General features: G+C 40.1%; 1 protein-coding gene across 3 annotated transcripts in view; it reads right to left on the bottom strand.

The window, feature by feature from the left end:
* Positions 1-23,052, bottom strand: part of SATB2 (SATB homeobox 2) — a 177,489-nt gene that overhangs the window by 153,510 nt on the left and 927 nt on the right. The window contains exons 1-2 of one of the 3 annotated variants that reach the window (XM_016131052.2): positions 20,642-21,548; positions 19,136-19,363 (exon numbers count right to left, since the gene is read on the bottom strand). In XM_016131052.2, coding sequence (XP_015986538.1) covers positions 19,136-19,304 — 169 coding nt within the window. In that variant the 5' untranslated portion in view covers positions 19,305-19,363; positions 20,642-21,548. Of the gene's footprint in view, positions 1-19,135; positions 19,364-19,981; positions 20,343-20,641; positions 21,549-23,052 lie in introns of those variants that run through there. The other 2 variants (XM_016131051.2, XM_016131054.2) reach the window with 2 other exon arrangements.

Raw genomic sequence — 23,052 nt, 5'->3', positions numbered from 1 at the left:
GTATCCCCCATGGTGTCAAGGATACAAGTGAGAATAAGTCTGATGTGGCTCCTGTCCTCAGTGCAGTTGTAGGTGCTGTAAAATCTTCCTATGTGAGCATAATGATGCTTTACAGGACCCATTTCTGAGAGTCCTTACCAGCAGAGAATAGTCCCCGTTTAAACCTTTTAACTCTTACGTACTGGCATATAATCTTTGTTCAAGGAAGCGGGTGGATTTCTACTTTTAATCATTTGAATATATGCACACATAGGGCCATGTAGTCAATGGTGCCATAAGCTATTTCACCACTAATACCTGTGTGTACATAAGTTTCTATGCTGAAAATCCATGTGCAGTTCCTAGTGTCAACATCTGAGTGTCACACATCAGGGAATTACAGATAAGACCTTTAAATGAATCCAGTTGCTCCATAAGCTATCATGTAACCATTACTTAAGAACCATAAATCCTCGTGTATAGTCAATTGAAAAAGTGAAGACCCTATTAATTTTTTTACAAAGTTCAATGTGTTAAATATGAAATACAGCATTAAAGTACAGGGGTCTATACCATGTAGCAATTTATGTTTTGAAAGTGTCAATTACTGATCTATTTCCTAAACATTTTAAGAGATGATTGAAGGAAATGATTGTTACCTGACACGATAACGATAATGCCATACTGTCAAAAGCAAGCACCCATCCCTCATAAGTACCGCCTACTTTTTAAAAAAGGAGAAAAAAAATAGTTTGAGGCCACTTATAAAATAAAACAATATTAACCAGAATATACGATTATATAATTTGTTCTGAAAGTCCATATACATGAGAGGCCAAAGAATATCACAAACAGGTTATATTTAATCCTGAGGAAAAAGTACCTTTTTACTAGAATTTGATCAATCTAAAAAATTATAAAACTTCTACAATAAAATACAATTTTTACAGAATGAGAGGAAACCAAGAAAAATACTAGCAACAATGACAAGAGTAACTTGAGGTCAAGTGTGGGAAAAAGAAAATTAATGCAAAAGTTTTAAAAGCCTTTAAAAATAGCAAATCCCCTGGGGAGGGGGGAACACTATAAAAGGATAATTAGAAATATATACCAAAAAAGATATTTATCCTTTTGGTATCCCACTCTCCCTAGGCCAAAAGAAGGGGGGGAGGAGGAAGGAAGGAAGGAAAGGAAGGGAAAGAAGAGGAGAGGGGAGCGGAGAGGATGGGAAGGGAGGGGAGGGGAGGGGAGGGGAGGAGAGACAATGGATGAAAAGGCAGGGAGAGTACTTGGAAAGCACTTCAAAAACTAAATAAGAATGAGAAGAATTAAAAGATGAATTTCAATAAAAAAATAGCAATGTAAAACTTAAATGCTTTTACAACAAAATTTAGAAATCGTCAAGGGAAAAAGAAAAACTCTTGTTCTAGCCCTATATCTAGAGCTTATGGCATTATTTTTCTTTTATTGTAGCGCAGACCCATTTCCAGATGATCAAGTAGAGAACTTTAAACTTTTTGATCGTAAACCTTGCTAATAAGCCTTTTACAAATGTGAGAGGTAAGCAGGTAGTTTAATCTAGAGGACAGTCACAGAGTCCCAGTCATTTGGAAAAAATTAAGAGTTGTTCTGACATTTGGGATAAATGGCGAATTCTGTTATAGAGGCAAAATAAGCATGGGACTCTGTACTAGAAAAAATGCACTTTCCCAACTGTCATTAGTTACAATGATCAAATTTTCATTTTCATTATGATATCATTTCTGAAATGTGTATAATTATAAAGAGTTAAGCTGATCTTCATGACCTCAGTCATACGAACAGCAACATGCAGAGAGAGGGTTAAAGGTGGTCCTACCTAGTTTCATGTCCTGAGGTGGGCAACTCTTGAATCAAATCCTGGCACTATGTCTCCTTATCTGAGGAAGTAACCTCGGATCATTTATTTAACCTCTCTTCTCTAAGGCTCAATTCCTCCCAGGCAAAATGTAAATAAAATAGCTACATCATAAGATTGTTGTAAGGATTAAACAATGTAACACAGCTAAGTTTGCTAAGAGATAGTTCTCAATTTTGTTTTTCTTTTTTTCAAAATCATTATGAGTACCATTTTACAAAGGACAAAAAAGAAGCCAATAATTTTTTTTCAGGGCTCATAATCAATGTTCATGATACTTACTAAAAAGCACTTCTTCAGAATTAAAACGTTACTAATAATCACTGAATGGTCTGATTATATAAGACAGAAATAATTATAGCTTAAAATGTTCGATGTGCCCCAGAGCAAAAAGGTGAAAGTGTTTTTAAAAGCACCATACTTTATACTCTAAAACTTCCTTCCCTACACAACCAATAGCCACACGTAGCAACTGAGCACTTAAAATGTGGCCAGTCCTGAATTGACTTGTACTGTAAGTATAAAATACACATTTGAGTTCAATGATTTAATACCAAAAAGGTAATAAAAATAAATACACAATGAATTTTTTAATTAACTGCATGAAGAAATATTTTGCATACACTGAGTGAAATAAAATATTAAATTATTTACATTTGTTTTTTTAACTTTTTTTAAAAAAAAAACAGAGCTACAAGAAAATTTAAAATTTTACACGTGGCTCGCAATTTCTTTCTATCAGACAGAGCTGCTCTAAGCAATCTGCCAAACAACATATACAATGGTTTTTCTGACAGAGGATAAATTTATCCAAAACTGATAAACTAGGACAATAGAGCGATTGTCTTGAGTGTTTTTTGAATGCCCCCCAGTTATCTTTCCTCTGTGAGCCAGATCTTAAGAGACTTAAGGACAGATATATTCTTGGTTAAACTCCAAAATCTAAGGTGATCTCTTTTCTGCATCATCAAGGAAATTGTAGGCTATTATTTTATTCTTAACTACATTAATCCAACTTCTTTAATAAGGGAAAGGCATTTTTCCCCTTCCCTTCATTTTAAACAATTAGAGTTTTCAGGAAAAGCCACAACACTGGGCTGAAAGGGACTAAAGGAACAAGTATTCTATAATGCTCTGGGTGCCTAACCTCAGCAATGGAAGAGAAAGTAAAGCCCAGCAGCCAGGGGTCTGGAGGACGAGATTCCACTGCCTTCCACAAATGTTAGGACACAACACAACCTCTCTCTGGCATAGTGCCTCTTAACTTATTACACTGTAGGACATACCTGCCTACCTTTGTTTTCTCCCCCACCCTTACCTTGTGAGAGGGTTATCCTTATTCTCCTTTAATAAATAAAGAAACTGAAACTATGGGAAAATAATTAACATGCCCAAGAAACCCGACAAGCCAAAAGAAGAGCGGCTCAGGTTAGCCAGCCCTAAACCTTGAGCGTGCTGCTTTCTTGGGGGTCAAAAACAACACCTCCAAACCCGCACTCACAGAAATCTAGAGGCTTAGCCTTTTAGTAAGGGGCCCTTCACCACTTGTTATGGCCAATGAATGACCTGCATTGCTTTTGAGGACCTACCACACCCGAGGCACTGTGCTAGGCAAAGAGATGGAACCAAACACAATTCCTAACCTTCAGTCACTCACAGACAAAAGAAAGGTTCAAATAATAGGTCATCTGCTGATGTGGATGAGCATGGGCTCCAGCCTCTTCCCCAGCCCCTTTGGATCCTGGGTTCACCCTCATTCTTGGACCTAACCCCTGAATGACAGGAGTCAGTCTGAGATGATAAGAGGCTAGCCTTTCTCCTCCCCTCTTTCAAAGGGCTCCTGAAACCATCTGTTTGGAGAAGGAAGGTAACCACAGGGCCTACTCCCTCCCCTGTGGCTCTCAGTATATCTGGTTCTATCACCTGAGAAGGTCTCAGGGCTAATTGAAGATTACAAAGGATTTTGGGCAGAGACTCTCCTGTCTGTTCTTTATATAAAACCAAACCTGAAGTAAAGCTCCACACTCAGCAACCACCACAATCAATAAATCATAGAACTCCTAAAACACTGAAACAAATTCTACTACATAAACCGAGTGGAGTGAATAATACAGGGTCTCCCAGAGGAGTGGAAAAGAGGGGAGGGAGTGGTGGCAACTACCATATTGCAAAATTATAAGAAAAACACAACCATTTACTTGCCCTACCCTTACTTGCTCTATAACCTTATTTTCTCTCCCTCCGTCCCTCTCTCTCACATGCACATGTTTGTGTGCACACACAGAGACACATTCACACAGACAAGAAGAGAATAACTTGCTAATATTAACCTCTAGACATTTCATTTTACCCTAAAACAACAAAGACAGCTTTGAGCACCATGAATGGCAACTAGAAACAAAGAAAGAATAAGGTGTCCCTCATCTCCTCCTTGGGGTCCCAGGCAAAATTCCAAAATGTATCAAATGTATCTTTTCTTACTCTTTTCTGTTCTGTGCTGTCCTCTCCTGAGCTACAGTAGCCAGAGGCTCCACATTCCACCATTCCACTCAAGCCACCCATTCCCCCAGGGGCTAAGCTCAAAAATTCCAAAGAGATAAAAAGATGCTAAACTTTGCCATTGCGATGGTTTAGTTGTGCCTTAATCTCCATAAATATATTTTCATTGCAAAAGAAACACATGGTATCCCACATTAACTTCTAATGGAAAGAATTTCAGGTAATGAAATAAAGACATGTTCTCGCCAGTCTTAAGATGAGAGTAGAGCAAAAACTTTGGGGGTGGGGGCCAAGGGGATCACCCATAGGTGGACTAGAGATCCTCTAGGCTCCTCTAAACTGCTCCACTTTCCAAAATTCCTTTCTGTCCTTTGCTTGGGAACCACAGATTTTCTGAAGGATTAATTCATTTGCTTTTGTTGCTTGTTTTGTTTTTAACTGTTACTGAAGAGGAAGCAGGAGCAGAGACAGAGAAGGGATAGCCAAAGACCAGGGCTGTTCACCGGCACAGAAACAGAGTCAACCATAAAATTATAGAGACGCCAAATTTGCTTAATAATTACTCTAAGGGACAAACTAAGTCAAACATGCAGAAACTCGATTTCATGTTCATCCTTGATCCAGTTGCTTGTATCTTAGTGTTAGACCTCCAACTAAAGTTTTAACAATAAAGCTCCTTGATGCCTCTCCCCCTGTGAGGAGGTAGAATGCAAAGGGATAAGATTATCTTCAAAAAAAAATTTTATTCTCCTAATTCTCTCTAGTAAAACCAGAAGCAACTTGGCAGCCCCTGAGACAGATCTTAACTTTGGAAGATAAGAACAAAAATAGGCCAGGAGTGGGGTTAGCCAGGTGACCTCTGGCCCTCTCACACTTACTAACCCAAAGGCTCAAATTGGGCTTACAGTGGTAGGGAAGGAAAATGGATCTGGTATTCCAGACCTCCAATTCCAGACATGTCCCCAAATTGAGAGGTCACAATTCAACCTGAAGTCAGATCTAAAGTCTGAAGGATAAATTCCAGGTCTTTCAATACTTTTCAGTTACAGAAATGTGGTGGCAGTTTGCAAAACAGGATTTCACAGTACACAGGAGGCACAGTGTGGCTACTTATCTAAACAAAAAAGCCTAAGCTACACCTGGGAACTTGGCCATAGCAAGCCTGACCCAAGGAACTGAATTTCCTGATGTCAGAAATATCCATCAGAGTGAATGAGAGGGCTGCCTTTTCCTTCTGCAAAGTGGACTGGACTTAGGGAGGTCTTCTTCAGTCCCCCACTCCTCTTTTCACCCCTAAGCCGGACCTATAGCCGGCCTAAAATAAATGTTGGTTCAATTTAACAAAGAGCTAATTCCAGCTAGACATTAGTAAACACCATTAACAGGCAGAGTCGGTTCTGGTTTGTTCCCATGACACCCCAGCGGCCTAACTTGCCTGTATCACTTTGGCCCTACTGTACTGCCCTCAGCATTAGCAGACAAGGAAATCTTTCCAGGAAACGATCCACACAAGTGGATTCAGGAGCTCGTTCCATGCTCTCTGGGGAAAACGCACCAGACCACAAGGCTGGCTGTGCACGAACACTGTTGACAAAAACTGTTGGTTTATCACCAGGAAGGCATCACAGTCGATGGGTACACAACTCAAATTACAAGCAGCACTATGTCCCATGACTGTACACATCCTGGAATCCCGGGGGTCTTATCTGAAGTACTAGCCATGTCTAGCCTTGAAGGACTACAGCATCTTTTCTAAACTTAGTAGCCACAGAGAAAAAAAAAAAAAAGTGTTTACTGATCCTAGATTCAAAGTTTTGAAAAATGGAAAACAGGAGAATATGCAAGTTTGTATATCACAGAAGAGTTCAAACATATGGCATGTTGTTTAAGTATCTCCTAGTTCAACACTAAATTCTTGACAGTCTTTTCACAGTGGGTTAGAAATGCATATATTAATAAGCCTTGAGACTCGATAGTACATTAAACTGACTATACCATAATTCATTAATATTTCTGTCCTCTATTGAGGAAAAAAAAACGTATTTTGGAGGTTTCTGAGAGGATAATTTTTTAAATAGTTTTTAAGTGGAGATGTATTTGCCACTCCCCTCATTCTCATTTTTCTCTCTGGAATAGTAATTTGCAAATCAGAGTTCCCAGAAGGAGTCAGTAAAAATTGTTTTTATGCTTACATTTGCTTCATCACCTCAGGTTTGATCTCTGCCTAAATGTTATTTTATCTACTTTAACAATTAAAATTTTTAAACCTTTGATTAATTCCTCCAGTGTAGTGTTAAGGAAAAGTTAACTGTACTAAGGTTCTCCAGCAAGAAATTAATAAAGGAATCAAGCACTCAGCTCTCAATAAGACAAGACTGCTCAGATTTCTAGCGGGAATATTTCATAGCACAAGCATGTTTTCTTTGGGGAGTTTAACTCACCAAAATTATTAAAAATTGAGATCAAACACTGGTGCAAAGCCCCAAAGGAAATCATACTAGAGTGGAGAGATTTTTATCAAATAAAACCCTGAAAAGGTAAAGTTTTTAGAGTGAAAATAAAAGGCTTTCTCTCTTACAAAAGGAAACCCTACTGTCTATGTTTAGGATTCAAACAGCAGAACATGTATGGACATTTCATAGCTGTATCAAAATCATCACTGTGAAATGAATGCAGATTTCACGAAGCCAAACTTAGACAGGCAGCCATCACCATCCTTTCCCAACTACTAAAAGCCACTCTCATTCTTGTACCCAACAAATGCCTCCACAGGGATGTAATAGCAACCGAGTTCTTGAAAGGGCTAACACCGGGAGGAGAAAAAGGGAAGAATAGGAGGAAAGGGCAAGAAAGTAAAAATCTGTAGTGTGTATTCTGCAATTCCCTAAAGGGACACCGAAATCTATGGATTGCGATACATAGGAGATGATTATTGTGACTGAGATGAAGTCAATAAAACCCAGCAGGCAGACGGGAAACTCGGGCCCCCACTGATGGACTACTTCCCAGACAAGATATTTTAAGTATATATGTACCTGTGTAATTTATAGCAATTACTTAAATAAGAAAAATAGAACACAGAACACTGGTGTATTTTTTCACTTTATGATTCTAAGACAGCTTCTTCATAATTTATGTAATTTCTAAAAGAAAATATTAACATAAAAAACTAAGAAACTACTTAAGCCACTGTATATAAATCCACTGAAAATCTTATTTTCACCCTTAATATGTATTACCCAAAGGATACCACCCAGCTAAAGATAGAAGTGTCTACCTTCCTTAAAGCAAAAAAAAAAAAAAAAAAAAAAAAAAGCAAACAAATAAACCAAATATTGGAAAAGTACCACACCATTTTAAATTTGGGTAATCCCAAATATGAAACGTCTCAGGTTCAAAAAGATTTCACTTCTCTAATAGTCTCTCAATTCCTAAGTTCTTTAACTCTAAAACAAAACGAGGTATATCAGTGCAGTTTCTCCCCGTCCCCGAAAAGGTGACAGTTTCAAAATAGTTCTAATCTCACAAACTCAGCACAAAAAAACAGAACGGTAAGTCAAAGACACCTTTTTAAACTCCAAATAAAAAGAGAAAGGTGTTCCTTTTGGGGTTAACTTAGAGGTCAAGTTTAGGTTTGTGAGTGAACTTCAGTGTGGCCAAGAAGGCCTTGCCTGTCATGGTGAGAAATGCTATTTTATCTTAGTATCATCGCTACCCAGATCTAGATAAAGATGATAAAAGAAACTACACCTAACAGTTTCCATGAATATAAATTCACTTCTTTATTTTAACAGAAGTAGGATTGACAAACAGATATGTTTTCAAAGAGCAAGCCTGTGTTTATTATATGCAGGAGAAGCTGGCTGTGAGCAAGACGACTTCACTGAGTCATATCAAAGGAAGAAAAAAGCTGCATCTCAGAAGCTTTCCTTAGTTATAAAGAACTGTCTCCCTCAGACTCACTTTCAACCTATGCATCAATCTTCAATATAATTATGTTTGACAGAATATAAGCTCTTGGCAGTTAACTTGTTTACAATAAATGCTTAGTTTGGGTACATGGACCGTATTTCAGTCTTATAAATATCAAACACGAACCTACAACAGTACCATTATGGAGCTGAGAATTATTTTGCTATAAATCTTTTTATTGGGGGGCCAACGGAATTACTTTGCAGCTTGTTTTCCACTAACCACTTGGAACAGTGTGAAAAGAGGTACGTTTATATTCTGACCCTGTGCTAATTGGAATTCTATATATTTCCATGGGAGCATGTACTGTATCAATCCTGAACACGCAGGTGGGACCTCAGGCAGTTCTGCCATGGCAGCAAAAAAATGCACGTGCAACAAAATGGGTCTTACAAAAACTGAGGCATTTTCCTACAGTTCTCTTTCTCCTGAAAATCTCTTGAGAACTAATGTTCATTTGTAACAGCATTGGCAGGCTTTCAATGGTAAGCTCCAGTTTGGGGGAGTGGGGGGGATTCATAAATTGGCTGTAAAAACGTGCTTAAGGCTCAAACTTACTGTATGAATGGGTCTGTAAATAGAGTTAGTTTTGCTGAATGTTACCTGGAGATTCATTTGAAAAGAAAAAAAAAATCAGGTTCACCTTATTTAGCCTTGTAAAGTGCCTTCGCTTGGGTCTTAAATGTGTAATAACTTCCCTTTCAGAGAATAATTTGCTCCTCTCATACGCCCTCAATAATAAAGGGTGTTTAGTCTTCTAATACCACATCTGCCAAATCTACGCGACAAAATCTTGTCTGAATGAAGCCTTATAAGCTGAAAGCTAGGCAAAGCTGTAGCCGGCTTAGTCACACCCTCCTCCATTTAGCTCTTCTCAGGGCACGCACCCTCAGCACCTTCACTGTATTCTCAACGCCTTCTAGTTTTCAAATCATGACAATTTATCGTTGCGGGGTTTCTTCGCTTGTTTCTTAATCTCACAATTATCTCGTAATCAGATTCTTATAATAATTTAACTTTAACACGGTATTGATATGTAGAAAAGATCATTTCAAGAATTCTAGCTTAAGTATGTTTTCTAAAATAACGAATACTGGAGAATACAGTCACTTTATTACTTAATAGTGTAATTTCAACTTCTTTCCTTCTAGTCAATGTTATAATTTCGGGTGACATAAAACAAAGAATTTTTTATGTCTCTCATTTCTAATAAAGAAGACAAATAACTGATTTATAAGTTTCAAGGATCATCAAACATAATTTTATAAAAAAAAAAAAATTTACCACACAACTTTAGGAGAAGAGAAATATTTTTATTGCATTATCAGCCTCACAGATCTTTCCTGTTAATATCAAAAGCACTAGTTTACAATATGAACTAATGGAAAATTGTTAAATTCACCTAAAATAATCACTCCTTTTTTTGAATTAAATAAGCTCTTTTAAAACCTTGACTATTTAACTGCTATTTACTTAGAGGAGGGGAGACATGGAGAAGGTGACTATATGAAAAAAAAAAAAAACTTTTTTTTATTGTACAACAAAAATTCCCTCCAAGGCAAAAAGACATTATGCCAAGTTCCACCCAGAATTAATGTTTAGGTTTAAATTATAAAGTCCAGAAAAAAACAGAACCGCTAATAGACCCTTAAAGCTCATGGCATTCGTCAACGCTCTTAGGTTATGTAAATGTTAAAATTGAAAAACTCTTTGCTGACAAAAGTATTTTAACAAAAGCACTATTAACTAGACTTTCTGAACTGATTTTCTAAAGCCTTTTGAGCTGTTAGATATAAATTCCGCTCCGAAGGGGCTTGTGCTTGGGAGAATTCTAGGATTGAGACCTCCCCCAGGAAGGGTTTACTGCCTATCTCACTCCTTTCATTTTGCCACCCTCAGAAAGATTTTTAAATATCAACCCCAAGAAAACTCTTAGCTACAGATGATAGAAATATTGTCCTCTAACTTTGTCAACAGACTCCAACCTTGGGCTCCAGCTGTTCTGATGGCCAACATTATTTGTGGTTTTATCATGTCCACAATAAGCAGGGTTAACTCCACTGCCTGAGCTAACACCACTGTCATTACTCAAACTTCCAGGAGATCACAATTGCTATGAATAGAGTAAGAAATACAGCCTACAGTAAAAGAACACTAGCCACTGATTTGGGTTGCTGCCGGCTGGCTGCCTTGCTCCAAATTGCTGAAAGCTCCACTCTGGGGAATGAGGGCTGGAGGCTCAGCAGTGGGAAGGATTATCAATTTTAATAGTGCCAGGGATTGCAGACAGAGGCAAGAGCCTATGCATCTCAGTTGAGGGTCTATGTCACCTGAGTGAATGTCAAGTGATACATAAACATGCAAACTAGGGGTGCTCAGAGCCCCATGAGTGCCGAGAAGAAATAAGGGTGCTCATTATTCATTCACCTTCTACTCTCTCTCTCCCCCTTCAGCCCAGTTATGACTTCCAGAGGAAGAGGAACAGCAGGCCCAGAACACCAAACCCCTGCTTGCCAAAGTTCTAAAACAAGAGAAACATTCATCACTTCCACTTACACAGGTGGGGCAGGGGGGAAGAGGAGGCAGTTATATCTCACGTAGAATATAAGAAAATGTAATTTCCCTTCTTAATCTATGCAGACAAAAATCAATGAGCACTTTTAATGCCTCCCAAACAATGACCTCCCAAAGGATCCTCTCTGAACATCCCAGGGAGGAACAAGAACCAGATGATCTCTCCCAAAAACAGATTTTCGCTACTAAACATGACAAAGTAAGTGAAAAGCACTTCAGTTATTCTGCATCCTCTCCAAGACTAAAAATTTGTACATGGTGTGACAGGTCCACCTCATTTTTCTTAATGATGTTTTTATTATTCTTTCACTCAATTAAAGCAGAAATGGATATTGCATCTTCTGACTGTATAATTGTTATTGTAATCTGTTTTCGATCACTGCTTGGGAAATGGGTCCAAAACAACATAAACTCTCCACTGCCTCAGAAGGCAAGTCATTTTCTTTTACTACGACATTTAAAGAGACATTTATCATGCTGCTCTCTTAGCATCTCTGGATTATGACAAAAGAAACTTCTAGTTCTGTTAACAACAAAAAAAATGTTTTTAAAATATTGCTATTTGAAGAGTTGATAAGAATGCATTCTCCTAATCAGCTATCATTTTTGTCTTTTCTTACATATAAAAATGAAAACAAATGCAATAAAAGTATACAATTTTAACATGAAGAATAATAAGGAAATTTGGAAATAAATCTTATTCAGTTATAAAAGAATCAATACACCTACTTTCCAGCCAAATACAAAAGCAAGTCAGAGATATTTTTTAAAAGAAAAAGATATCTGTGCTTAATGTGATAAAATTCAAATTGTTTCTATGAAAAATACAAATCACCTCTGTCAGACCTTAGTGCTTTGGAAAACATTTGCTCTAACTAGAGTCTATATTATTTTTTTTTTCATATCTGTGCAAATCTTCAATAAAACAAGGAAAGTCACTAAGCCGTCAGTAACTGTGTAACTATCAGTGGGCACCAACAGTCCGATGTGAAATGCATCCCTTTTCATAAATAGTAGCTTGCAGTGTTTTCTCTTAACTTTTTGATCTTTGTTGTTATTCTGTGCTATAGTTTAATAACCCACTATGCTAAAATAGAATTCCATTCCAATGATAAAGCAACTAGTTAAGGGTAGAACCGAACTTATCTTATACATTAGCAAACAGTAAATAATACCAGGAGCAACTGAATTTCAATATACTTCCCCCAGAATTTTATTATCTTAAGGTGTCATAACCACAAATAAAGAACATTCTTACTACAATTTAAGATTAGCATAATTTGCTGACAACTATCTCAATGTTCGACTTCTTAAATTTCTATTAATGCTTCTCTATTTTAAGCATTCACCAAACTAGTAACTATTATCTTCTCATTTATTTTTAAGTTTTAAAGGTATATGCATCAACTAAAAATGGAAAAATACATACCATTAACCCAATTGCCATAATTATACATCTAAGGCACATTTACTCTCTATAAGATCATTTTTACCTAGTTTTTTAAAAATCTGGAATAAGAGGCTTTTTATAAATAAGAAGCAAATGACACAAGTTGTAGAAGAAAGTTTCTGATGCGGTCTTTCACTGCCACTTGATTATACTGATTTTACCACAATTTTTAAGTCACTTTCTATTAAACAGCAAAACAATTCTGTTGATTGAAAACAAACAAAATTATATAGAGTTCCATGATTTTGAAAACTCCACCATGGAACTTTTTTTTTTTTTTTTTTTTTTTTACATAAACACTGTGTAGTATGAAGTGCTTATGGGGCTTTTTTCATGTAAAAGAAGAAGATAAATGTTTGGTTGATCGCTGACAACAAGGGAACCAATGTGACTTCAGAAAAGGGAAAATAACACACTACAGAGACTATGCCTACTCTTTTTTTTTTTAAATCTGTAAGTCCTCAACTGGCTTGTGTTTTAACTCATACCTCAATTTCACTCATGGCTGTCTGCTTTGACTTTGAAATATCTATCACATTACCCGTAAGTAGTAGGATGATGAATCTTTTGTATATAAAAATCCATTTTTAACACATAGACATTTTCAAATCTCTATTGCATTTTAAAATAAAAGGAATGCACAGCTCTCCTTACTGACACCCTAAATTAATGCTGGAGAGTGGTGGTGATTGGAGGTGAGAAATGCTCCATACAATCAAAGTCAGTCGAAGGAAATCACTCATTTTAAAATTGCCATAAAGAAAAGAATAGAAACTAAAAGACAAACTCTCCTCTTCATTTTTCCAGCTAAGCATAAAGGTCTCCTACTTGAAAGCAATTTTAGTCCTTTCTTTCTTTCTTTTTCTTTCTTTCTTTTTCTTTTTTTCAAAAAAAAAAAAAAATAATGAGTTAAAATGTATGGGTTAGATCCAACATTTCACTGCTGTTCTTATTCTTGGGGAGTTGGGGAGAGGAGGAACTTGCTGCCAAAGCTTCTGAAAAGAGAGTTTGGGCTGCTAATTTTCCGTTCACAAAATCTAAATTTCCCTTATGCATCTCACACAACTCATGAAATAATATGAAACAGTATTATATCACTGCAAATTGAGACATTTTTATCAAAATAAAGAGTAATGATGCCAACATTTCATTTGTCATTTCCCACTTGTCACTTTTCACTGACAAACTGTTACACATACAACTTTTGTCAAATGCTTCATCTTTAAATATGTTCCAAAATGCCATTGTATCTCAGTATTCATGTAAGAAAGATATTAAAAACTACTATGTTACCACACATTAGTTACATAGGTTTTTTAAAAGCCTACTTATTAAATAAAAGAATATAAAGAACTTTTTATTTGTTTACATGCTGTGTAGGATAGTTTCACTTCCTGAAATAAAACAAACTATGTACATACGGTATGCACTAAATATGAGGTTATTAGCTATAAGAAACTTTTTTAAAGGTGAAAAATTAGATCATTTTTATCTTAACAGAAACCTAAAAACTCTAAAAAGTCCAAAGAAAATAATACAATTTGGAATTCATCTAGCGCTATTAATTTGTCTTTTTTGATAAACGCCTATAAACCATCTCTACACTGAATTTTTTTTTTAAATGAAGGGGTACCAAATTATTAAAGTGTAACCATCAAACTTGACTATTTACCAGATATGCCGAATATTTACCATATCTTGCCTGGAATAAAACTGGTTTCCGTATTCTTAAAATAATTCATTCATATTCTTAGATATCTAATAAATAATGATTCATTTGTTCCCTTCCCTACAGATATATCCCAAAAGGAGAGAAGACTTAACACAAGATATCTAAGATGTAGAGACTGCTAGTCACAACCTCTGGTAAAGGATGATATTGCTTATTTTCTGCAGGGTTTAAAAAACAGATGCCTTAAGGGACATCTATGTAGTTCCAACATGCACACACACACATATTTCATTGCAGATTATCTTGAATATATAATGGTCAGTGGGTTTCTGCTTATGGAACATAAGGCTTCCAAAATTACTCAAAACATCAAATTATGCTTAGGACTTTGAGGGGCGGATACCCTATGTTCTGTTTAATGCGTATATTCTATTGCATTTTTTTTTAAACCAAGTATATCTTTATTTTAATAACAGGCCAAGGACTGAAAACACTTTAAAGAAGGGCTATTTTTCTGCCTCAGCAAAACTACAGAGGACATGCTAGATGATTGGATGACCCCAAAGCCTAAGTTCATTCTATTTAAAAAAACTTTAAACCTTAAAAAAATGAAATAAAAGTGAGGTCGGAGAGAGAAATACAATCCTTTCTCTTTTGAAGTAATAACATGAGTCCTCACTACAACCATAACGGTGTTCATCCTTGGCTAAAATAATGTTTTCTTCATTTTTTCCATGTTGACAATATGTTTCTAAACATATTTCTAAGTATGTTATACATTTCGATACATCAATATCTATACTTTTTCATATCTGCACTCCTTTCAAAAAATAAAATGTCCCTCTACAACTGCTAATAAGGTGACTATACCTAACCTGAACTGAATTTCTTTTACTCTCAATCGAAAAGGAAATGATCTGCATCCAGATGATGTCAGATGGTTACACTTTGATCATTTAGACTAACTGTTGTTGTAGACAATGTTCAACTCTAAACAAGACCCTGCCCAACAATCATATCACATTTGCTTTCCTATCTGAATACACCAATGTGTATTGAATAATTTTGTTTTCTCCTTGCAACAAAACAGTTATATTCCTGAAAGGGCTGCCTAGTAGCAAGAAGAATAGCTCTACTAGTCATAACTTCAATAGACAATTCTTTAACAAAATTAAATTATTTTAAAAACTAATTCTTTCTCCACCCCCCAAAACATTTTTTTAAAAAAATAGCATTTTTTTCAAAAAATAAAGCAAATATCTCTAAAATATATTCCCAGTGTTTAAACATTTTCCCTAAAATCTAGACCATTTAACACCAATAAAATCATCAAAATTCACAGGAAAATGAAAAATATCAAAAAGATTTCTGATGTTTAATGCCTCCTATCAGCAGATACACCATCTGGTATACTCGAGCGCTGTTCATTCAGTTTAAATAAAGCTGTCTGAAAGTTCTTCAAACCAAACATTAAAAAATGAAACTGCTTATGTTAACAATGAATGAAGCACAATAATTTATTGCTATTAAAGCACGACTGGCCAGTGCCTTTCAACAGTCCTGGAAGAAAGCAGAACGCTTGCTTCCTCTGGAAACTTGACTGGCATCACTTTCATTTTATGCTGTAGGCTGCATGGCTGAAGCATTACATACAGCAGAAAATTTTAGGTACTTATGCTAATGGTGGTAAAAAGATCATCTGATTCTTATTTCATCATCTTTAATAATTTTTTTTCTAAATTTTCAAATATATCTGTAAATTTTAATCACCAATTTCACAAAGATAAATTTCCCCACCATTAATCATCCTTTTTCAAAATCCTTATGGAGTGAATTACTAGCTGAGAGGGGACGCCAATTCTAGTAAGTAAATGTTACCCAGCAGGGATATAAAGCTGTCAACACCAAGGTGCTCTTGCTTGCTCTAAACTCTCTCCCAGCCTTCATATGTTTTTTAAAGAGATATTAGCCTTTTTTTTTTTTCCTGAGGACCTTCTATAAAGCCTGACTGTCATACACATCTGAGCACTTATATTTTATTACATATATGCTTTAAAACACTGCTTAGATAAGACCAAAAACAACCTAGAAAGTTTCAAAAAGACAAAGCAAAACTGATCGACTTTCTTACAGTCTTCTAAAGCTAACCACACATTGTAAACAATGCGCTAACTTTTAAGTCCCCTATTAAAACGCAAACTTGAAGACTGTTACAGTGTACCTACCACCTCAACTAGTTAAATCTAGATGCTAAAATGTTTTTATGACCACTCAGTTCTCACCAAAAAACAGAGCAAACTCTTTTCCCCTCAAAAAGTAGAATAACAGCAAAAAAAAATTATCGCAACCAATGCCTTTAGAAACATTTATTCACCTCAGTTTATTAAAAAGCAGTAAGATAAACTGCCATTTTATTGGTCAACCAATTAACTTAATGATTTCTGCTTGTTTTTAAGAGGGGGAGCTTTTAAGAATGAAAATCACTAAAGATTAACAAATATGTCCTACCAAATTTTGAGCTCTATTTTAAAAACATATTAGTATAAACATCTTTACAACATTGAAAAGACTACAATATATCTGAAAATGGAAATAAAAATTTCAGAGCTATAAATATTTTTGTAGTTGTCTCTGCTTATTACATTGCTTTATCAAGAAAATTTAAACAAAAAGAGGTAGGGTGATAGAAATATAATCTATTTTTTATTTACCCTATGTTCCCCCCAAAAAGTCTTTCAGTTATAAAGAACTGTTGACTAGAAATATATTTGAAACATTTTTAAAATTTAGAATGTGCATTTAAAAAAAAAAAAGCTTTGCTTTTCTCCAATCTATATCTGTGATTTAAAGTTATAAAGAAATGAAATCATTAACATCTCAATGTACATTTGGAAACTACAGTATATAAACTTAAACCCCCAAAACAATCATTAACATTCAATTAGAAAACTTTATATTGATGCAATTTTATGTTTTAAGTTGTTATATTTTTAAAGCTTTCTAAATTAAAATCTTTCCCAAAATTCTCTAATGCCATATAGAGTAAAACCTTTCTTTAAAAAAAATTTTTTTAAATCCACCACATGTAAACTATTTTAACCACTTTAACATTAAGTATTATAAATAATACTTGTTCAGACAAAATAATGTCATCTTTATTTCTAGTTTGGGGAGCAGCTAGTAAGACCTTTGATATTACTAAATGAAGTCAAAGCTCAGAAAAAGTAACTAAAGCAGCTCGTTAAAATACATCTATTATTTGTTATAAAGATTTAATAATTTTAGTTTATCTCAAATTTATACTAAGTGGTCAAATATTAATTATAGTCTCAAAAATATGAAAAATAACTCCTATTTTACAATAAAAGTAGGCCCTAGTCAACAAAATTAGACATTTTCTTTCATAGTTCAATATGATATAGAAAAAACAAAACTTGTAGGGAAACACAGTCATTAACAATTACATTCTAAAATATTTAGAGACCTCTCAATTTAGTAAATTGTATTAGATCCTAAGAAAGAAACCAAAATTTCAAGTCCAAGTTTTTTCTTTATGCATAAGGCCACTTTGAGAACACATCCCCTCCAAAGATTTCCAAAAGTTTTTCAATCAAACATTATCAGCATGTATTATATCATCTCACATTTGGTTCAACTATATTCACCATATATTTTTCTTTCTTACATGCGTAAACTAAAAGATGATATGAAAAGTACTCTAAAGGTATTATTCCAGTCTCAAGATAGCACTTCAATAAACACTACTTTTAAAAAGTGAGTCACAGAACTGTTTTCTTCTTGCTTCATTAAAAATATTTTCCACTCCCTAAAATGGAAGATATATAAGCCACAATCTACAGTCAAATAAGTTTTGCAATTTTAAAAATTACAAGAATGAGTGCTTCTCAGGGGAGATGATTAATATAAGGAACTAAGGCAAATCAGCCTGAATGTCTACCATGAAGAAATAATAACAGCAAAATAACTAAAGATGAAAATGTGTTACTTTATAATATCCCTGTTTTTAACTCTTTAAAAGTCAAGTATTTAATATGAAATACATACTATGGCTATTAGAACATGGGGTTAAAGTTTATCACCAAATTTTGCCAGGGTTTTGTATCATTTCAGGCAGGCTAATATTAAGAATTATATTAAATAGGCAACTGCTGAAAATATTAGGACAAAAGAAAAACTTTAGAAGCAAAAAATATAAACTAATGACTTATCTCAAACACAATAAAACTGCATACCAAGTAGAATGGTGCATTTTATTTAAAAAGAAAAAAAAACTAGGCAAATGGCATATAAACTTTAAAATATTTTAATGTTTAAATTTCTTGCATATCTTCACTTTATAAAATTACTTTTCCTGGCCACTTTAAAAGAAAGTAGTTGTTTAATAGTAAAAACTACAAAAAATTTTCTTTAAATAATATTAAATTCTTGGAAAGGAAAACTGCATTTAGCCAAGAAGGTTACTATACTATTTTTATCTGTTATGCTATAATTCATAACAAAGTTACAAATGCATATGACTTTTATCTTTATAGGCAACAGTAGCATTAATAAGTCTCTAAGGGCCTGATAGATTCGTAGTGATTCTTTGTTTCACACTTGAAATGTAGCAGAAAATATTCCCACTTGTTACTCATTGTCTGGAAGCACTGTCCTAACAACTCTTGCTCTTGTACTGCCTGAGCATTAAAGACTAGTCCACAAAAGCAAGCACAACTAAACTTCATCCCCACGACAGATACTCTGAGGCAAGGAAAAAAAGTTAAATCACTAAAAAGCTCTCTAGGAAAATCTAGAAACAGTTAGCTGGCTGTGACATAAACCTGCCAACACCTCAGCACACAGTGGCAAAGTGCCCAAAAAATGCCACCCTCTGGGTAAACCACTTTCTTGTTTTAACTCGAGATGAAGCTACCAGTTGCAGATGAGAGGCGACGGGGGCATTATTTGGCAACCTGGAATTCACTTCCTGTAATCCTACACCGCGACAGTGCCTAATCAACCTGAACCCTGACACTCGGGCCATTATCACCGGGCCGCGGGCTGCGCGCGCCTCCTTGCTCCGGGCTGTTACCTCCCACGGCCTTGGCCACGGCGCCGTTGGGCCTCCCGCGGGCTCCCATGGGGCTGCCGTTCTGCTCCAGCCGGGCCACCTTCACCGGAGGAGGCCCCTTGACGTCGGGGCTGCCGCTCCGCCGGTCCGGGCTGTCCCGGAGACACGGGCTCTCGCTCCGCCGCTCCATGCTGCTCCGACTCGGAGACAAAGTTCCCACCGGCAGGTCGCAATAAAACGCGCAGGGACCTAGGGAGGGGGCGGGGGGAGGGGAATGGGAGGGAAGAAAAAAAGAGGGAAAACCGCTCACACACGTGATAGACGTTCAGGCCAGTGGCAGAGCGATGCACCACAGCCACACAAAGTTCCTCCCACGCTGCCCGAGGGGCCGGAGCCAGGAAGCCGGTCCCAGCCATACATTGGGAGGCCCAAAGGCAGCCTAGAGCTTGGGGTGCTGCGACTCTGCCCAGTCGCTGTTCCCCAAGAGCTAGCCTTCGGTGACAACGTCGGGGCCCGTGCCCAGGGGCGCCCAGAAGTGGCCTATCCACTGGAACAGGATAGGCATTAACCGTTCCCGGATGCGACACCTTCGCTTTTTGGGGGTCTGGGTTGCAGAAGAATTGCACTTCATAAAAAGACAGCTCACCAACTCAAGGAGGGGGTGGGGGATATACACAGATCCGTAAGAAACAGAATAAACCACACGATGAATGCTCTGCGAATTGGCGGGGCAGGAGCCAAAGGCCTGGAAAAGGACCTGCTGATTCCCCAGGTTCTACCTTCGCCTAGTCAGTCTTGAGACACACACACGCGTTTTGCACAAAATCAACCCTAATTCCACATTAATAAGCGTCCGAAAACACTTACAGGTACTCATCAGAATAACCTCCAGAATAACAACCTTCATCACAAGGGCGAGGGCTACAATCGTTATTATTTGGGGAACGTTCTTATCTTCATCTGATCCTAAGTGATTAAAAAAAAAAAACTCTTCGGCATAAAACACAAAAGCCAAAAAAGCATTTAAATTATCAGGTGCGGAAGCAGCCTTAATCAAACCCAATTTTTAAATCTCTCCAAAAAGTTTTCCTCTGGGTCGCTTGGCTGGCAGCGCTCTCCTCAAAGAACCCGCAGATCTCAGCACCCCTGGATTTTTTTTTTGGAGTGGGGGGGTGGAGGAGAGGGAAACACCTGATGAAAAGGCACTCGCACTGTCACCGACATCCCAGAGAAGCTGGAACCCGGCACAATAAAGTGCGCTGGGAATCCTCTCGCGCGCGCTCTCGCCGTGGGAGAAGCCGCGTCGCCACGGCTCAAGGAGACAAGGTGGGGGTGGCAGAGGGGAGGTGGCAGAAGAGATGCGAGAGGAGCAGTGACCGAGCCGGACTGCTGAGGGAGAAGATACCGCCCGCACTACCCGGTTGCGGTGTCGGAGAGGGCGAGAGCCGCAGGGAGGGAACTTAGCCCGACCCGGGGCTTCCCCGAACTCCGGAGCACGGCGCGGGAGCCCTCGCCCTGCGTACTTACTGCTCACGGTCTGTCTGTAACTTGGCTGGCTGAAGCTCTGTCCATGGAGCAAAAGTAGAGAATCCAGGGTGGAAAGTTTCTGGTGCTTTGCCTTGCAGTGTTCTCCTAGTCTTCCTTTCTCTTTACTCCTTCCCCTTTCCTCTTCCCCAGGTCCTAACGCTTACGGTCCTGGGTCAGGGTGTCTTCTAATGCGGAGATGGTTGTTATGATGATGATGATGGGGGGGAGGGGGAGGAGGAGGAGAGGGAAAGGAGGGCTCCTCCAAAGGGGCACCCGAGCGAGCGGGGGAGGGGACGACGGAGGAGGGGAGAAGAGAGGAGGCTGAAAAAGCCTTTTCACACCTTCGGGAAGGAGACCCGTTCTGGAGAGAGAGGGCTGAGAACTGGGAGCGGCGGAGGCGGGTGGGGGCTGCCGCTTCGCAATGCTGCCTGCTCGCGAGAAGGCGCGGCCGGAGCCGCAGGACCCGTGCCACCGAGAGCCGAGAAGGCGCAGGGACCCGGGACCGCGCGCGGGAGGAAACGCGCCGGCCGCCCAAGCTGTCACCTCCAGCCTCTCCCCTCTCGGCCGCCGCCGCCAGCAGCCGGAGCCGGACTCACTGACAAGCCGCAGAGAGAGACACACAGAGAGGGAGATGATTATTAGTTGCGTTGAGTCATCAGGCAAAGTGAGTCTTTTGGGTTGTCCTCGGTTTCCGATTTCTCCCCCTCCCCCTTTCCGTCCCCAGATCTAGCGCCTTCAAAATAATAATTTGAGGTGGGGGTAGGGGAAGTCTCTGGGTTATTTCGGGATGGTGGTTGGGGGGGAAATATCTAAACCCAAGCCAGAATGGTCCACCGCAATGAAGGAGGGGAGTGGGGGGCGGGGAGGAGGGCCGGGGAGGTTGCCGGGGGAGGGGGGCCCCGCCTGGCAGGAAATTAAACATCAATCAATCAATCGCTGTGAGCCCGGCGACCCAACAGCGGCGGGGCTGCGGAGGAGGCAGAGGGACAGGCCAGGAGCGGGTGCGAGGCAAGGAAGAGGGAGGAGGAGGAAGAGAGTCGGCTATGGGAGGACGGTGTGGCGAGGACCGCACGCGCGGGGCTGTGGAGGACGGATGGCAGAGAACCGAGTGCCGCGCCAGGCGGTGGCCGCGGCCGACGGGTGGGTGCTCCCGGTGCAAGCGGGCGCCGGGGCCCGGGGTCTGGTCCTCCTCTTCGTTGTGGGTCCAGGGCGCGGCCGCCTCGCCCAGTCCCTAGGCGCACTCGTCCCAGCGCGGAGGCGGCAGCGACAAGGCTGGCGCTGGCTGCCTCGTCTCCTTGAGGAGGCGCAGACCGGCGCGCAGGAGGCGGCCGCGGCTGCCGGGGCTCCGGGTTCTGCTAACTGCGCCGAGTACTTTCGACTTTGGAGATAGGAGGGCTCTCGCCTCCCCCACTCGCCGCCTCCGCCCACCACCCACCGCCTCCGCCCCTCGGAGCAACTTTTCCCGGTGCCTGCGAGCTCCCCCTCCGCGCGGAGCCGGCCGTCCCGGCGCGCCGCGCCGCCGCGCGCGTGGGGAAGGCCGCTTCTCCCTCAGAGCCGGCACCGCCGCAGGTCCGGAACAATAGCGCGGGCGTCCCAGCCGGCAGGAGCCCCGGCACCGCTTGCCGGGCTGCGGGTGGCACGGGAGACAGAGCCGTGCGGGGGGCGCGGGGCTGGGGGCATTCCTGGATGGCGTCCCTGGAGCGCTCGCAGCGCCGGCGACATCTCGAGCAGCGCGGCCCGAGTCGCCCGGAGGCTGTGACGAGGCGGCGGCGAGGGCGCTGGGACTGCCCGTCCGCGGCTGCGGGGCCGGGGCTCCTGGGACCCCCGGCGGCTCGAGCCCTGGGCCGCGAGCGCGCGCTGAGCCGTGCGGCGAGGCCCCGGCCCCCCGGTCCCTGGGGAGGCCACGCGGGGGCGTCGCCAGCAGGTCCCGCGAAGGCGTAACTGAGCCACAAACTTTTGCCGACTCCCGCGGCCCGAGCCGTCCGCGACCAGGCTCCGGCCGCGGCGTTCATTTAAGGTGGCGCGGGCGCTCGCCGAGCAGGCCAGGCTCCTGCCGCGCTTTTGTCCCCGAGGTCTCGCGGAGGCGCGGGACCTCCTTAAGGAAAAGCACGTGGACGGGGCCGCGGCCCCCGCGAGACGCTGGGGGCGCCGGCTGACACTCGCGGTCCCGGCCCGGGGCGCGAAAACGTGGACGCGTCCCAGCTCGCCTCGAGGCCGGTGCAGCCTCCTCGGTTGGCGGCACCTCCTTCCTTCTCGCACCCCTCGCTCTCCTTCCTTATCCCTTGGACCCCAAAGACTCCCCACGACTCGCTGCCTCAGCCGCCGTTCCCCCTTAAGAAGCGTTGACTGTACGGCGGCGCCAGAGGGCCAAACTAAATTCGGTTTCGGGAAACGCTCTCGGGGGCAATTCT

This window comes from Rousettus aegyptiacus, unplaced genomic scaffold (assembly GCF_014176215.1).
Source record: "Rousettus aegyptiacus isolate mRouAeg1 unplaced genomic scaffold, mRouAeg1.p scaffold_m13_p_2, whole genome shotgun sequence".
Taxonomy (NCBI): Eukaryota; Metazoa; Chordata; class Mammalia; order Chiroptera; family Pteropodidae; genus Rousettus; species Rousettus aegyptiacus.
The sequence above is the reverse complement of the archived record's forward strand: the minus strand, read 5'-3'. Positions and strand labels throughout refer to the sequence as shown.